This window comes from Cryptomeria japonica, chromosome 2 (genome assembly GCF_030272615.1).
Source record: "Cryptomeria japonica chromosome 2, Sugi_1.0, whole genome shotgun sequence".
NCBI lineage: Eukaryota > Viridiplantae > Streptophyta > Pinopsida > Cupressales > Cupressaceae > Cryptomeria > Cryptomeria japonica.
The window spans coordinates 221,560,557-221,579,253 of record NC_081406.1 but is presented as its reverse complement, the minus strand read 5'-3'; the positions used below and the strand labels follow the sequence as shown (position 1 = coordinate 221,579,253).

The window sequence follows — 18,697 nt, the reverse complement described above, 5'->3', positions numbered from 1 at the left end:
TAATAAACTATATTCATTAATTTATCATATTTATCTTCTTCTTAAATGGAGATAATTAATAAATTTTATTTATTAATTGTCCATAATATCTGCTTTTTATGATAAGATAATTAATAAATTTAATCTATTAATTTCTCCCATTTATCCTCTCATGTGGAGATATTTAATATTTTTAATTATGAAATCTTCATAACATCTCCAACTTGCTAATTTGATCTTCATATGGAAATAATTAATGATTTTATTTATTAATTCTCCATAATATCTCCTCCTCGACTTTCTCCATTTTTTCCAATCTCCTAAATGGCATCTTTGTGGTGCACTCGATCGTGTCCATTTGATTCTTCAAAAAACAACTTGATCTTGGCAGTCCATTGAAATATGGATTTCTATAAAAGGAGGCCTCATTCCTCATTTCAAAGAATCTAGTTTTAGAATCATTATTCTATCCAATTAGCAATCTAGTTTTTCACATTGTTACTTTGTCGAATTAGTTTTCATAATCACACTTCTAGTAATCTCATTATCAAATCCCTTGATTTCATCCGTGTTTGTGCATCTTGCATTTAGAGAGCAACAAATCCATATTAGAGAAGAAAGGAGAAACAACAGAGTTTTATCAAAGGAGCACAAAAATGATGGTTTGCACTATGTTTTGATATTGCTTTGTTTCAATAATTCTATTGGCTAGATTGGGCTTGATTTGCATGTTTGTTTAAGTTTTTGTGATTTTCTTAGATTAACATTCATGCTTCGGTTTCTTACCCAATTTCCTGGTCAACACCAACATTCCAAACATTTTTCAAGGCCCCTTGGTCACTCAAGTGATTGGATAGTGTCCATTCATCTATTTTCTAAATGTTGACGTGGAACTAGGGTTTTGCCCTTTCATGTGCCTTGATTTCTTATGGGTTACCCAAAATTGTATAAAAAACAATTAAGCCTTATTCAAAGGCGTTCTTCTTCTTCTTCCAATTCTTAATAGAGACATGCAATTTTTGCATCTCTACTTTTGTAACTTGACTTATGCCTCTTTATCAATAAGGGTTTATACCTTCTCTCTATTCATTTTCTATTTAGTTGTGTGCATAATTGATGGTGGTTGTATTATTCGTGATTTAAGCATATATCCTTGTAGTGTGATCCATATTTCAACACCTTCAAACATAAGACATACATATTTAGTGCAATTTATAGATTGTGAACTACTAATTTGAACAACTTTTAGATGTGAAAAAAACCTTTTTTCTTCTAAAACTGTGAAGATTCAAAATATCTCTATAAAATATTGATGTGTTAATGTGCAAAATGTTAGACTTGTGTATGTTTCTTAATAGCTTTGATGGTGTTTTATGTAATATTAAGCAGGAAGAGACACATTCTAATCTTAGCACATCACCATACTTTTGATTTTTTGCATTCTTTCTTCCCCTTTACTCTTGCAAATCAACATAATGGGTTTATTTGTAGAGTTTCTCTAGACACTAGACCTTATTTTGCAAGGGTCCCACACCTTGAGGTCATTTCCATTGTGTCATTAGAATGCTAGACCTGGTTCCAATAGAGCACAATTTCATGTGACAACACAACAAATGCTAGGGTTGAACACACATTTAAGCCTCTCATGATCCATGATTTCATCGAGAAAAACTATTTGTCCTTGTAAGAAGGTAAGACAAATGGGAGTTTTTTTTAATAATTTTCACTTTAAATTACACCTAATGCACTATGAAACAAATAATTCACCCATTTTGAAATTTAATCCCGTTGTTCCATCTTGCACACACAAGTATTAATGAGAATGAATGTACCTTCACGATTTCGCCCTTGGCCATCTTAAAACTTAACATTGAGCAATCAATGAATGATTTCCACGAGTGCTATAAGTGATCACTTGTCAATGGATTGTGACTTAACTCTTGATTTGACATAATCTCCAATTGATCAATCTCGTTAGCAACCAAGTTGGCAAGGTCATCAGTCGCTAAGTTGGCCTCACGGTAAATATAGTTTGTTATAATCATCCAACTTTGCTGCTATGTTAATTGCCTTTTCCAATAAAGCTTTAAGTTTTCATCCTCAAATATAGTTTTTCTTCCCATTGCATTGACAACGATCAAAGAGCCCCCCTCAATTTCAAGTTTGCATAAATTTTAATTTTGTGCAAAGTTGCAGTCCTAAAATACTTGAACCTGCAACTTGGCCTCATTGTTAGTTCCATTTGACAATCATTTTAATATTTTACTGATATTCTTGGTTACCCCTAAAGACCTCATTAAAAAAAAATAGTCCACTCAAAACTTAACCACTGAAAATATTACATCATATTAAAATTAAACAAATAAAAAATTAGACCCTTATCATTTAGTCCTCGCAATAATTTACGCTCTTCTAGTTGAACCTCTCTACAATGTGGTTATTATTGTTTACAAAATATATAATTTTAAAATTTTGGAAAATGAAAAAATAAAACCAAATTTTTAGTAAGTCATAACAAGGGAAGTCTCCTAACGAAGTACCCTTTCAAACTCCACATTTTTGCGAGATGTCATCTGTGGCAGAGCTTGTGGACTGTCAATGCTGCAATTTCTTATGATAATGTAGGGAAGATGAGACTGCGCACGAAATCAAGAAATGGTAGAGGACTTGTTTATACCAGGACAATCCGTCCTGTTTAAAGGAGAAAAGCCCCAGAGAATGGTAAGTTCTCTTCCCAGTTCATGTTACTTTTGATGAAGCAATTCATGTAATCGATCCAGGATTCTAGAATCTTTAAAGCCTAATATAGTGTAGTATACTAGCCACACATGACTTTCTGCAAAACAACCCGTTCAGCATTCTATCAATTGCTTCCAGGAAGTTATAACATGAGAGGTGTTAAAAGGAGACGCTTTGCGGCTATCTCACAGCTTTTAGAGGAGCGAGTTTACCATGCCAACAAAAGGTGAACCGAAATGAAACAATAAAGAAGAGTGTTGCTAGAGACAATCATGGCAGTGAAAAAGTTTAATGTTTTATCACATAGTTGCCAGTAGACTCGGGTTACATTTGCGTGGAGGGTAACGCCATTTTGAAATAGGGCTTGTGGGTATAATAATAAGGATGGGGGAGTTAATGAATAAGGGTAAATCTATGTTACATTTAAATATAGATACCGGGATATATGGGGCACATGGACTGAGAACATAGGACTAAGAATCAGTAACATAGTAGTATAAATTTTTGTTAGGATTGATTTGGCAAACTATCAGATTTTTTTCATGATAAATTAATTTGATGATTTCTGAATTTATCTGTGTGATCAATTGTTTCTATTAGCTTTCCAGATCATGGTTAGTTAACTTATTATAATGATGGATAATGGAATATGATGGGAAATGTTAATAGAAAAATTGATGGCACAGTCAAATCCAGAAATCATCAAGCTAATTTATCATATTTTTTTTAATTAAATAGAACTTAACTGGGAAAAACATGAAACTTAAAAACACTTAAAAATTCATAAAAATAGAGAAAAATGCAGTTTTTTAAATGTAATGGCAAACGAAGGAAAAACTGCTGTTTTCCCATCTGGCGCAGCTCAAAATAAATTTTTATTATTTGTTTTCAAAATCAAAGTGGGGTCAAGAGGCAGCATGGACCTTCAGGGTGCATGCTATTTGTCATAATTGTGGGTGTCGAGGTCATACAGGAGTAATTTGGATTTAACTCAATGAAATGGAACGGGTATTTGCTAAAGAATGAGAACTCTAGAGTGCACCTAATCAATCCAATGTTTGGTTACTTCGGCAAAATCCAAATGTGGAATGTAAATGGTAAAAATGAGATTTCGATGGAAAATTCAGAAAAAAGCATGTTATAGGTAAATTGAAAAAACTACAGTTTATTTGCTATTAAACTGGCCACATGAATCGTGCCAGCAACCAGAGGAACAAATAGGCAAATTAAACCTTGGGGACTGTGCCAGAATCGGATTGCTGACTGGGCCAAGTGGCGATTATCATGACAAACTGAGATTTATAAAATATTTTTGCTGCTATTGTTACAAGCGTGGCAGTGAAGTAAACACTGCCCAATGACAGGGATGAACGTAGATGCCTGCTAATATGGGGTTGGAATAAACTCATCCCTCTAGCGTACTGAACAGAAACTTGCATCAACCAGTCAAGAGAGAATCCAGTTTGACTACTGAATTAACTCTGTGTTTGAGTCTTATCAACCATAAAAAATACAATGCATATTCTTGTAAACTAAGCATCAGAATACATCAGTCTTAACCAGAGGATAAGTGATAGCTAATCTATAGCAAGGAAGATAATGAATCTATATCTGTAAATGGCAGTTCTTCTAAATTACATCTCACTAAGCATTTTGCGTGTTCATTTGTGTTAAAGGCAGTTACATACCCTTGCTGGAATAAAAATGAAATTACAACCTGAGATGTATGAATTTATTCTTAAATGGGCTTAACAATTTTGCTTTCCATCCCAGCAATAATCAAGAGCACAAATAGGCATTTTCTTTGCTGGTCAAGTTTGGAGCCTTTAATAAATAGGCACAAAAGCTAACCACTGGAAAAAAAAAAGAGTAAAATATATAGCAGAAAATAACTGCCCTTTTTTTCTATGCTTTAGGGCCTTAGGCGATCAGAATGGTGTAAAATACAATTCAAAGAATATTTTGGCAATGCAATTAATCTCACTATTGGCAATAATACTCACCAGAATCAACACTTCAAACCACATCCTAGAAAGCCCTACAAAACTTATGTCCTTCTGAAAATATAAGATAAAGAAGATTTTCAGTAAGGATGAAGTAATTTCTAAGAGCATTAATTCTGTCAGTTAAAAAAGATCAACTGCCTTCTTTTGCCTTTGTTGCTTCCACTTGGGCTGCTCATAGAATGTTTTCTGGTCCATCTTAAATATCTTCTGAAACTCCTCAGGTGTCAAATATGACTGCAAACAAGAATCGCCCGTCAGTGAATATGCACCCTCTTTGTTTTAACATTATTCAGCATAAACTCTGAAATGAAATAAAACAATGTACTGAAAGTCGAAGTAAAGGCCTAGGGCTTTGCCTCTCTTTTTCTGGGATTGACTCCTGGTGCTGGATTTGTAGACTTGGATTTCAACCTTTCATAGCTGTATGTGCCAGAAAATCCATCTTCCTCAGGCTTAGTTTCAGCATCCTTAGATATTCCTTGTACATGAGCATCTGAAACAGACCCTTTCAATTTTGTGCCATTTTCTGTGGCTGATCCTTCACTGTCAGTCAGCTTACTTTCAGCATCCTCTGTAATGCTTGTTTCAACCTTCTCTGCATTTGTAGAGTTGTACATGATAGCACAGTTGGCGAGAAATTAGAACCCTTTTCATTCACATATTCAAAGAATTTAAATTTATTCATTTTAGGCCCTATCAAACTTAAAATTAAATATTTACAGAAGAAGCCCTGATCTGCCCTCCAACCTGAAATTGTCACAGAAACTTTTTCATCTGCAACTTCGGCAGTTGGGTTTGCTGGTGAATTGATTTCTAGTTGAACACTTAAGGTCATAGGAGATGCTCCAGTAGCAGCTGAACTTTGAGGCTTGAAGGATGCTCTGGTCACTTTAGTTAAATTTTTCTCTCTATTAGTTGATGTAAAAGCAGAAGACAGAGCAGCCAGTGCAGCTGATTTTTGTGTTGCAACACCTTTTCTAACTCCATTTGAATTGTCTGAAATCTGCTCCGGACTTCCATCGGATCCAGAAGTGATATTAGAAAGTCGGTTTTGTAATTTCTGTACAAATACTTGACATGAATTTGTTTCAGTATATACTGTACATCATGAAACCCAGCATTTGAAAATCAGAGATATTTACAGTTCTGACCTCAACAGTCTGAGCAGGTTTTCCTTGAAGAATTGAAAGCTTCTTTTCAAATGAATTTCCCTGTATCTGTAATGATAAAAAAACACACCCAAATAATCTCAGAATTCTCAGAATTCAAAACGGCCAGATTTGAGTTATACGAAAACATGTGACATTTTACTGATCACTGTTTGCAACGCAACAGGTTGGAAAAAAATTAAGTTATCAGCACTTTCTTAGAAGAAATTTGATTGCCAGGAAGATAATTATTTTCGTCATATTAAATTTTTAACATGTATTGCCTTAGATCTGCATTCAACTAACATATTAACGAAATAGAAAACATACCACAGCTTTCGCAGCATCCCATGCAAAATACCTAGTGAAGAAAGATGGTTCATTTCCTTCAGTTACTTTGTAAAGTGGAGTATCTTGAGATAACCCTTCAAATAAGGCTGCACGCTCCATGTATTTCTGCTAAATTTTGTACCATTTCAGTTAGAAACTATGGTAAGGTAATGATGCCACAGAGATATCCAGGTCACATTTTTCTTAAGCACATGCATGCATTACATGAAGGCACGAGGTGGTAGGAGTAGTGATTTTCACAAATAATGGTCTTGTAACTATAAACAGTCTTTTAAACTTTTTAATTACAACAAATTCATTCGTATTATGGAATAATTGAAAATTGATGCAAACACAAATTATTATTAATTTTTTTTTCTTTCACCTTGCCAATCTCAAAACCTTGTTGCTTCAATTTAGCCTCTACATGCTGACCAATCCAGACAAAAACTTCACTATGTATATCCAGTACCATGATATCCTCTGTTAGTAGGTCATCTTGACTGAAGTTGAAGACTTCTAAAAGCTGCCACAAAATAACAAAATTACAAGGCAATACAACCTTGATAGGAGAACTCAGCAAACTATTGACAAAAAAAAGGTGAAACAAGCTAGGTCTTATCAATCTTGAAGACACAAGTGCTGCAATATGCCAACCACCTTCAATGTGCCTGCAATTTTCAAACAAACCACAAACACAGAAAATGAGTTTTTCTAGTGCCAGTTTGCCAGTTTTCCAAAAGCTTGGTTTTGAAGAAAGATTACAGCGGGTACCAAATTAGTGCAAGAAAAGTAAACTAACAATTAGTCTTTTAAATGTAATCAAGGAGAGAAGTAATTAAAGAGAAAGAAAACTAATCCTGAGAAGCCTCAAAAAGTAACAGTCCAAGCAAATAAAAAACGAACCCTTGTCAAATTCACAAGCATATAAATGAGGATCTCCACTGGTTTCTTGGGATTCCTTCTGGCTTACATAGCTCTGCCTTCCACCCAGTGCATTCCAAAAGGCTGCTGGTTCTGTACCTTCTTTTACAGCTTTTGAACTAGTTCCAGGCTGAAAATATAATGGTTGTAAAATATCATCAAAAGCTTAAAACATGAGAAATGTTTCAAGCACCAACATAAGATGTGTGCTAAAACTTTCTCCAGTTATCACTCAATGTATTATTTGAGTTCACCAATATAAAAAATGCTGGCTCATATGTATAGGAACAATATGTTTGTTTGCAGTTCAATGTAGAAAAGCTAATAAAAACATGCTTTTATTAAGAAAGTCACTGATAAAGAAACTAGGACGAGTATATGAGAATTGTCATCTCATCATAATACTCACTTTTAGGAATTCAGGAAGTCTGGCTGCTGCTTTTTGCTGCTCAATTGTTGTAGAGTTACCATGCCAAGTGAAAAATGATGTTCCACTTTGTAACAAGAAGCAACGTGTGGAATCCAAAGAGGTTGCCACCTGCATGTACCAACAAAAATATTATTTTGTAGTAGTCTTAATTCCTGTCAGCCAAAGGGTTTTTGTTGTTCTCAAGCGTATTTTCTATTTACATGAATCAGGCTTCACATTCATGTTCTTTGTAGAGTATGTTGTTTTGTAATCAGCAGTTTTGTACTGAGATAAGTTTATTCTCAACAGAAATATTACAGAATACTTTATGCTCAGATCCAGAAAGAGTTCATTATGGCACAAGTCCTAGAAGTAACAATCTGCCTGAGTGCATGACTGTTGTTTGTAATTAGGGTTGGGCCCTAAACCTCCAACGCATAAGGGCTGGGCCCTAAACCTCCACGTCTCACCTCCACGCTACACTAAAACATACACGCCTCATGATAGGACCTATCCTAACTTCGCATTAAGCAATTAGTAAATTAAATAATTAAAAGGGTTCTATTTTGCAAAAGCCGACATGCTAAAAGGGGTTCGCTCTTTACATAAATAAGCATTCAACTCTCACCACAAATAATCAATTGTAGCACTAACTTCATGCGAAATACACAAGTCTGGAGAATGCGAACTTCAGGAAGAAAGTCTTCAAGTTGAGGCGTGAATTACATCATTAGAAGGAGGCGAACTTAGTTAAGATTGTGCAAAGTTCTTGAGGATCTGTAAATCTGGGTTAAAAGAAGGAGCAAGCTATCAGCAACAAACACACACATGACAGTGAAGCAATCTGCCATTCTTTCTGTGACAGCAACATCTACTTCTACAAGTTCTTGAGATAAGTGTTGTAACAATTGCATTACCATAATCTATAATCAGATCCGAGGATCTCTTTGGCTGGGTTTTTCCTCCTGGGAGGTTTTCCCAGGGTAACTGTGCTTTGTCCTTTTGTATTTCATTTCCTTTACTATGCTTAAATCTGGAAAACAATAAATTAATTAACCTAGTTTAAACTAATTCTGATTTTCTGAGTTTTATTCAATCTGAAAGTACTAAAATTAACATGGTATCAGAGCTAATTGGTTAGATCAATCTTCAGATTTAAAATTCAGTACACCTTTATTTCCAGATTGCTGTAGCTTTTGCAGATCAGGTCAATGGGGCTGAAAGTTGAAGATAGGCTTGATGGGAATCTAAATTTTACTGCATGGAAAGTTCGAATCAAGTTGGCTCTTGAGGAAGAAGATCTTCTCCAATTCATTGAAGCGAAAGAGCTAACTGAGCCTTCGGATGCAGCTGAGTTGAAACAATTCAAAAGGGATGCTATCAAGGCCAGGAAGATTCTCATTGATTCAGTCAAAGACCACTTCGTCACCTCTATTGCCTCATTCACCACTGCAAGGGAAATGTTCAGCCATCTACAAGGTACATATGAAGTTAACAATCTTAGTAGGGCAATTACGTTAAGACAACAACTACTTAATATCAAAATGGCTAAAGAAGATTCTGTTATTTCCTATTTCATAAAAATTTCAGAACTAAAGAATCAGCTAGGTTTAATTGGCCATAACATGGAAGATAAAGACCTTGTCATGATTGCCCTTAATGGTCTACCTCACTCTTGGGAGTCATTTATCCAAACCGTAAGTGGTCGGTCGGAGTTACTTACTCTTGATCGCCTTAAGAATGATTGCATCCAGGAAGAGTCTCGCCTCTTCACAAGGAGTCAATCCAAGAGCCCCCATGTAGATGAACATCACATGCTTGTAGCTCAATGCAAGAAAAAGGGAAATTGGAAGCAACCTTATCCTAGAAGAAATAGGGATTCTAGATCCTTTAGTTCCCAACACCCTTGGAAGAAACCAAGAGATACCTCGTGTGTGCGATGTTTTAGATGTGACAAATTTGGTCATTATGCTAAGGAATGTCAGTTTAACCCTAACCACAGTGAAGCAAACCTAAATGAAGTCTCAGAACAAAATGATGACTTCTTATTCATCTCCGCTCTATCTAGCAGTGTTCCCTCAGATAGCAATACATGGTTGATTGACAGTGGTGCCTCCAGACACATCACAGGTTACTGCGATCATCTTTCAGGCCTAGTAGAAAAGGATACCAGCCTTCACGTAGTAATTGGTGATGACGCTCGTTATTCGGTAAGAGGTTCTGGCTCTACTTCTCTAAAATTAGATTCTGGTATTTCCTTGCATCTTAGTGATATATTGTTTGTTCCTGGAATTAAAAGAAACCTAATTTCCTTTTTTGCTCTAGAAGATAAAGGTTATCAAATTGCATTTTCTGAAGGAAAAGTTCTTGCTTGGTCTAAGAAAGATAGTTTTGAATCTGCTCGTATAATTGGTCATAGATATGATAGTCTTTATAAGCTCTCTACTAACCCTATTCAAGCCCTCATCAATGAGGCCCCAGAATCATGTGAGTTATGGCATAGAAGACTTGGACATCTACATTATCAAGCCCTTCCATCCCTTGAAAGGTTAGTCAAAGGTATGCCTAAACTCAGTCAAATTCATGATAACACTTGTAAAGGTTGTGCTATTGGTAAGAATGTTAAAAGTCCTTTTCATAAAAGTGAAAATAGAGCTAAAGACAAACTAGAACTTGTTCACTCTGATTTATGTGGTCCTATGTCTATAGCATCTCCTAGTGGATTCCTTTATTATGTAATCTTCATAGATGATTTCTCTAGGAAAACTTGGATCTACTTCTTGAAATCTAAAGAATCTGATGAATTCTTAAGTAAATTTAAGGAGTTTAAAGCATTAACTGAAAACCTCTCTGGTAAAAGAATCAAATGTTTAAGATCTGACAGTGGAGGTGAGTACACCTCCGGTAGCTTTCATGATTTTTGTGTTGAGTCAGGAATTAAGAGGGAGTTTTGTGTTCCATACAATCCTCAACAAAATGGTGTTGCTGAAAGAAAGAATAGGACCATTGTGGAGGCTGCAAAGGCTATGATTCATGATCAAGACTTGCAGACCTTCCTATGGGTTGAGGCTTCTAGAACAACATTATATATCCAGAACAGATGTCCTCATCGTGCTCTAAAGAACATGACCCCGGAGGAAGCCTTCACGGGATTCAAACCAGACATTAGTCACCTCAGGATCTTTGGAAGTCCCGTCTATGTTCATGTGCCCAAGGAAAAGCGATCAAAGTTGGTACCCTTCGGAAAGAAAGGCATGCTAGTCGGATACAGTGAATCCTCCAAAGCATTCAGGATTTACATCCCAGGTCAAAGGTATGTTGAGGTAAGTAGGGATGTTAAATTTGAAGAAGACATTGCGTTTAAGAAATCGAAAGGTTCTTGTGTTATTGATGAATCTGATGATAATCAAAATATGAACGTTGATACTAACCCTGAGATTCAGAGTGAGCAAGTTGAACCTCCACCACAAGATGATCATGATGATCCTCCAGAACCCATGAATCCCACTGATATTCCTAGTGACATTGTCGTTACTAAGAAGAGACCACTTTGGGTAAGAAACACCATTCAAGAAGCTGAAAGATTTGCTGCTCCAAGTGGCACCTTCCGTGAAACTAAGAGACCTCGGGTATTTTCCAACTATGTTTCTTTAATGTGTAATCTCATTGAAACTGAACCTTGCAATGTTGAAGAAGCCTTAAGTCATCATGCCTGGAAGCTTGCTATGGATGAAGAATATCAGTCAATCATCAAGAATGATGTATGGGACCTTGTGCCCAGACCCAAAGGTAAGTCTGTTGTTTCCTCTAAATGGTTATTTAAAATTAAACATAATGTTGATGGTAGTATTGAAAAATATAAGGCTAGATTTGTAGCGCGCGGTTTTTCCCAAAAGGAAGGCATAGACTATGAAGAAACATTTGCTCTTGTTGCTAGATATACTTCCATTAGAACAATAATTGCTATTACTGCTTCTAAGGGTTGGAAACTACATCAGATGGATGTTAAGACTGCCTTTCTCAATGGTGTCATTGAGGAAGTAGTCTATATTGAGCAACCTGAGGGATATGAGATTCAGGATAAATTAACCCATGTGTGCAGGTAAGAAAGCTCTATATGGTCTTAAACAAGCTCCTCGTGCTTGGTATGAAAGAATTGATAAATATTTGCTAAGTCTAGGCTTTTGTAAAAATGATGTTGACCTTAACATTTACTTTAAAGTAGCCAATGATGAAATGCTAATTCTAGTTCTTTATGTGGATGACTTATTTTTGACTGGTAAAGATGAACTTATTATTAGATGCAAGAAAGAATTAGCTTCAGAATTTGAAATGAAAGATTTAGGTCTAATGCATTATTTTTTAGGTCTAGAAGTATGGCAAAGATCTAACGAAATCTTTCTAAGTCAAGGGAAGTATACTATTGACATTTTGAAAAGATTTAGAATGATGGATTGTAAACCAATGTCTACTCCTATGGAATCTAACTTAAAGAAGTTAAGTGTTTCTGCAGCTAACTCTGAATTTGCAGATCCATCCGAGTACCGACAATTGATTGGATCACTGATGTATCTAGTTAACACTAGACCAGACATATGTTTTGCTGTGAATGCCCTCAGTCAGTTCATGAGTTTGCCCAAGCATGTTCACCTTGTTGCAGCCAAGCAGATTCTAAGATACTTGTGGGGCACAGTTGGCTTTGGGCTGAAGTATCCATGTAACACTCCAATAACCTTGGAAGGTTATTCTGATGTAGACTGGGCTGGAAGCGTCAAAGACTGGAAAAGTACCTCCGGTATTTGTTTCAGCTTGGGTTCTGTAGTGATCTCTTGGGCCTGCAGAAAACAATCCTCAGTGGCATTGAGTACTGCTGAGCTGAATATATTGTAGCAAGTGTAGCATCCAGAGAAGCAGTGTGGCTTCGTAAGCTTCTTGCTGGACTGTTTGGTCAACCATGGGACCCTACAGTTATTCACTGTGATAACCAGAGTTGTATTAAAATGTCTATCAATCCAATGTTTCATGACAGGTCAAAACATGTGGAAACCCATTATCACTTCATTTGGGATATGGTGCAAAGGGGTGCCATTCAGCTGAAATACGTCAGCACTGATGAGTAGGTTGCAGATATCCTTACCAAGCCTCTATCCAAAGTGAAGTTTGTGTACTTCAGGGATAGACTCGGTATTGTAGAAAATGAAACTCCGATTGAGAGGGAGTCTCAAGTTCAGTGATACTTTGTATTGTATAAATCCACCCTCTACGGGCAATGTAAGGTGGTATTGTAAACTTCTCAGGGAGAAGTATAATTATTAACCATCCTCTGCGGGCAATGTAAGATGGTATTGTAAATATTAACCACCCTCTACGGGCAATGTAAGGTGGTATTGTAAACTTCTCAAGGAGAAGTCTAATTTTTGACCATCCTCTGCGGGCAATGTAAGATGGTAGAAAGGGATCCTCTCCACCCTCTGCGGGCAATGCAAGGTGGATCCAGTCTATGCTTGTGTGCAAACTGGAAGGTTATGTAGTTCCATTATATGCTTGTGTGCAAGATGGAAGACTACAATATTCTGATTATGTAATCCATCCTTTGCATGTGTGCAAGATGGAAGATTATGGTTATGTTCTCATCCCTAATTAAGAGGGAGTGTTGTTTGTAATTAGGGTTGGGCCCTAAACCTCCAACGCATAAGGGCTGGGCCCTAAACCTCCACGTCTCACCTCCATGCTACACTAAAACATACACGCCTCATGATAGGACCTATCCTAACTTTGCATTAAGCAATTAGCAAATTAAATAATTAAAAGGGTTCTATTTTGCAAAAGCCGACATGCTAAAAGGGGTTCGCTCCTTACATAAATAAGCATTCAAGTCTCACCACAAATAATCAATTGTAGCACTAACTTCATGCGAAATACACAAGTCTGGAGAATGCGAACTTCAGGAAGAAAGTCTTCAAGTTGAGGCGTGAATTACATCATTAGAAGGAGGCGAACTTAGTTAAGATTGTGCATAGTTCTTAAGGATCTGTAAATCTAGGTTAAAAGAAGGACCAAGCTATCAGCAACAAACACACACATGACAGTGAAGCAATCTGCCATTCTTTCTGTGACAGCAACATCTACTTCCACAAGTTCTTGAGATAAGTGTTGTAACAATTGCATTACCATAATCTATAATCAGATCCGAGGATCTCTTTGGCTGGGTTTTTCCTCCTGGGAGGTTTTCCCAGGGTAACTGTGCTTTGTCCTTTTGTATTTCATTTCCTTTACTATGCTTAAATCTGGAAAACAATAAATTAATTAACCTAGTTTAAACTAATTCTGATTTTCTGAGTTTTATTCAATCTGAAAGTACTAAAATTAACAATGACCACAGTAAATAGCAACTATGTCCCAGACATAACTGTTCATCTTCTTGGTGACTAAGTGTGAAAAAAATGATGAAGACTATTTATGGTCACAAATAATAAAATTCAGTCAATGCAAATTATGAATTCCAAATGATGTCCTCACTTGTTCACTTGATAAATTTAAAACTGTATCAATATTATCTATTCCCTGACCTCTATAGTCCCATTTATGTCACACATGTGAAAGTTGTTATTTCAAAATGGCAAAATTTTGAAAGATCATTAAATCTCTGGAAAAATCAAGAGTTGTGACAATATTAAAAAAACGTAATGGAACCATATGAGTTCTAACTTCTACAACGGTTCCACTTTTTCTTCTCAACTGAATGGAACTAGTATATGTATTGAAGTGGTACAGGGGGGTTTGATCCCCAATTCTATCAATTTTAGCATTCATAATTTGAATCTGTCCCCACAGATTGTACAATATCAAGTCAGGCAATATAATTTTTCAATGATTCAATACAGTTCCACATCTTGTATCTTCGCAGATAATTGAATCGTTTCAAAGTTTTGAATTATTTCAATTTTATGTTTCTTATTGTTAATGCACACAGATTGCTATTCACAATTGATGGTGTAAACTGTTTCCACCTTGAAAATGTTGGAACCCCATGCTTAAGCTGGCAGATTTCTTTCTTCCCTTATATTGTAACTAGAGGTTTTCAAATCCCATCGGCGGCCTTTGCCATTTGTGGACATTAATAGAATTTCTTTCTTTCTTTGTCTTTCTATGGCATGTGTTGTATGAATTTAATTTTTGTTTATATTTGTTTTGGACAAATAAGTTGTGGATGGGGGAGATGACTTGATGGGTATATTCTAAGGGATATAGATTGCAATTTTTTGTTTTTCATTTCACAAAGGGAGCCATGGAGCCTTAATTGGATCTTAACATCTTATAGAGATTAAACTCTTGTTTTGAAAAATTTAGGCCTTTAATCCTGTTGGGGCTTGAGCATGGGTCTTTTGCCTTGTGGCACCCCATTTTAACTTGTCAATCCAGTCCGATAAACAAACACTGCTAAATTTTTGAATTTGGAAGCTTCTGACATTTGTTGATATATAAGTTGCTGAAGTGGAATTGGGTACAAGTAGGTATGTGGGTATGGTCTGCTGGTATGACAATTTTTTAAAAGGTCTGGGTAGGTTCTGGATTCATCCATACGCTAGACAAATAAAAACTTAAGACATACATATTTGCAGTCTAAAAACAGGAATTAAATTCAGAATACCACATATCCTGCATATGCTAAACAAAACTACCATTAATATTACAAATTTGAAATATATATACCAATTTGATTTCAATTTTTAAAACTAGAATGTCATGATAGATATTAATTGCTCAATATTTGAAAACTAAATCTGTAATCACTGTCATATGGGTCTTCATCAAGACCAACATCATCATCATAATTGATATTAGATGATGTAGGCAGATTAGAATAACCACAAGCAGCTCCACCTCCACTTGCAGTAAATGTATGCTGGCTGTTTAACTCTTCAAAAAGTGATGACCTATTCCTACCCATAATCCCAAATTCAGCAGACAATGGCTGCCTATTCCTACCAAGCAAGAATCTAGGAGTCAGACTTCTAAACCCAGTAAAAAGATTGATACTAATACAGGCTATAAGTTAAATTGGGATTTAACAAGGATTGTTAACACAAATTCTTTCAACCCATGCAAAGAGCCACCCAAAGGCCAAAGCTACACCAAGAGCATATTTACCATAAAAATGGCTGTGGAATCAGAAGAAATTTGTGGAGCTGCTTACACGGGCAACATGGATCTTATTGTGGTGCAGCTTACTATCAATCAAACACAATTGAAAACGACTATTGTTTTAGGGTTTAGGGTGCAATTTTAATGGTCAAAAGTTGAACAAAACACATTGAAATTGTTGCCCTCTGCTAGAAAACAAATTGGTAAAATAGTGTCCCAAGGAATTGAAAAAAGATAAGCTTAAATTTGATGACATAAAACCTGTATCACACTAGTTGACTCCTTATAGATAGGGGCTTGGTCAGTGCGAAGCAATGTGTAGAATAGCAGGCATAGCATAGGATGAGTGTTGCTGAAAAAGGGCAGAAGACATTGTTGATTGTAACTAGGTAGGATGCGGATTCCAATTGCCTTAAGGCAACATTGGAATCCGCCAAGGGCTGGGCCCTTCTCTTCCTTCTCACACACCACTCTAAGGGAAACATGTTCCCTCTAATAGGGCCGACCCTATAACCCAAAAGATATATCTCACAAAAGGGATAAAAATAAATAAAAAGAATTGGCTCCAATTTAGTCCAAGCCGACCTCAAATAGGTCCCTTGCCACATACAAATAAAGAACAACTTGACCTCATTAATCATCTCATATCTTCCTTCACAAATGTGAATTAGCTCTGAAGTTGAATGCGAATTTCCAGTAAAAGAAAAAGGGCGAATTTAGTCAGTTATCTGCTGTGCATGAATGCGAACTACATCTGCTGCCAAGGTGTGGATATCTCCATTGAAAGGTGTGAACTGCTGTCAAGAATAAGATGTCAAAAGTGCAGACCAGGTCGCTGTTTGATGAAAACAAAAGTGCAGATCTGAGGTGCAGACCTGATACTGATTAGCCATCTACATCAGCCCTAAGTGTGGTCATATCAGACCTCTTAAAGAGATAAGTGTTGTAATCAGAATATTGTGTATAATTCATAATCAGATCTGAGGATCTTTTCTTGCTGGGTTTTTCCTCCTAGGAGGTTTTCCCAGGGTAATGTTGTCTTGTCTCATTTTTATCTATTTTGTTTGCTTTCTGTCATTCACTAAGTTGAAAAACTCTTAACAGAAAATAATCTAATTCTAGTTACTAAATCTGTTTTCTGATTTTACTGTTAATCTGAAAGTAAAACTAACAGACATAAAAAATCCACCACGACATGAGATATTGGAGGCAGGCTTGTAATTTGAGGACTGCCTCTACTTGTCATTACCAATTGGACTTTGAACTATTGAAAGTGTACAAAATGGTTATATTGTTTTTGTGTGTGTTTATGTATATATGATAGGCATTTAGTGTATGGTAGCGTTAATAAGAAAAATGATGTTAACATGGCACTTTATATTTTTAGTAATTAACTATCCATAGAATGTGTAATAATGGGAAAAATTCATATTAGTACTTATATTTCTAAGCCTGATTTAGCTAAGAAGTGTTTATTTAGATCACATCCATCAGAAAATAGTCTAAATATTTTAATTAATTTACATTCCTTGAAAGTTGCCAGAAAATAATTTTTAAATACTACAAGTTGGTGAAGGCTCAAGGTATATCAAATGTTGGTTTGTTTTGTGTTTTATTATTGATGTCAATCTAGGTCGAAAATAAAATGTTTCGTTCATCTAGAGCATTCTTCTATATGATTCTTCCCTTTTGTTCCCTTAAGTACATCGTTCAATTTAACTTGGTGAATATGGTTGTAACAAAAATCAGTCCAATTTGCTAGGAACAAGCATAACAAAGATGTAGATGCTTTTTTTCACTAATTTATAGAACATTATAGATTGAAGCTTTGTTACTACTTTTGCCCCTCCCAGCCCTTATATAGCAGGCCTGAATGGGTTTGGTGGTCTGCCTTGGGCATGGCCTTGATGACCTAGGTATGCCCAGACATACTTGGAGGGCACTTGGGTGGTTTGGACTCTACCTCGGGTGAACTCATAGGGTGTAGAACTCGAAAAGCTACAAAAAACAATTAAGAAAAAGAAAACCTTTTTAAAAAAACAAAAAGCGCTTAAATGTGAAATTAAAACCTAATAAGTAACCTACAAACACAAAAACACACTTGTACCTATCACTTCAAATTTATGTAACTTTTGTTTGTCATTATGGTGGTTGTTGGATTTTTTGAGTGTTAAAGGACCACAAAGGCATGTTTGATAAGTGCTATGACTATCAAATAGCTTGCACCGAGGAGAATCTTCATTCCAAATATTCAAGTAAGTTTTTAAAAGTTTTGTAAAATTTATTTTCAATATTTTTGTGTATTTGTCAAAACATTTTATTGTTGTTATTCATTGTTATATGTATTGTAGGGTTATATTATTGTTTTTTTCATTGTTATTATTTAGCTTTTCTATGATTTTTTTGGATTGATAGGTGGGGGTTTTGTAGGGCCTTCTAACCCTGATAAAGAGAGCAGTACAACAAGTTCATACAAGCAAACTAGATAACCATAATTGAGTAGAAAAACTAGCAAACTAGATTTTATTCAGTTATCACTCACCTCAAATCTATTGTTAAGGTTGGACATTAATTTGAAAGCAAACTAACTATGGTCTAAACTTAAAATCCCTATTTATTATCACCTCTACAAGTAGTTGTGTAAATCCTATATGGAAATGGTGTGCTATATCCTCACCAATAGATTTTCTTACTACATAACTACCTTTTCAATGCCAACTTCTACAAATAGACATGCTTGAACATCAATTAAACCTTGCACATTAATTTGAAAGCAAACTAATTATGGTCTAAACTTAAAATCCTTATTTATTATCACCTCTACAAGTAGTTGTGTAAATCCTATATGGAAATGGCACGCTATATCCTCATCAATAGATTTTCTTACTACATAACTACCTTTTTTAATGCCAACTTCTACAAATAGACATGCTTGAACATCTACTGAACCTTGCACATTAATTTGAAAGCAAACTAACTATGGTCTAAAGTTATTATTGCAGTCCCAATAATCCCCA

At 35.6% G+C, this 18,697-nt stretch overlaps 1 protein-coding gene across 1 annotated transcript in view; it reads right to left on the bottom strand.

The window, feature by feature from the left end:
• Window positions 1-4,423: 4,423 nt before the first annotated feature.
• The window catches only part of LOC131037109 (villin-2), a 31,421-nt gene continuing 17,147 nt past the window's right edge, over window positions 4,424-18,697 (bottom strand). The window contains exons 15-22 of the mRNA XM_057969146.2: window positions 7,536-7,664; window positions 7,101-7,256; window positions 6,588-6,731; window positions 6,203-6,328; window positions 5,876-5,941; window positions 5,472-5,784; window positions 5,081-5,319; window positions 4,424-4,958 (exon numbers count right to left, since the gene is read on the bottom strand). Coding sequence (XP_057825129.2) covers window positions 4,845-4,958; window positions 5,081-5,319; window positions 5,472-5,784; window positions 5,876-5,941; window positions 6,203-6,328; window positions 6,588-6,731; window positions 7,101-7,256; window positions 7,536-7,664 — 1,287 coding nt within the window. The 3' untranslated portion in view covers window positions 4,424-4,844. The remainder of the gene's footprint in view (window positions 4,959-5,080; window positions 5,320-5,471; window positions 5,785-5,875; window positions 5,942-6,202; window positions 6,329-6,587; window positions 6,732-7,100; window positions 7,257-7,535; window positions 7,665-18,697) is intronic.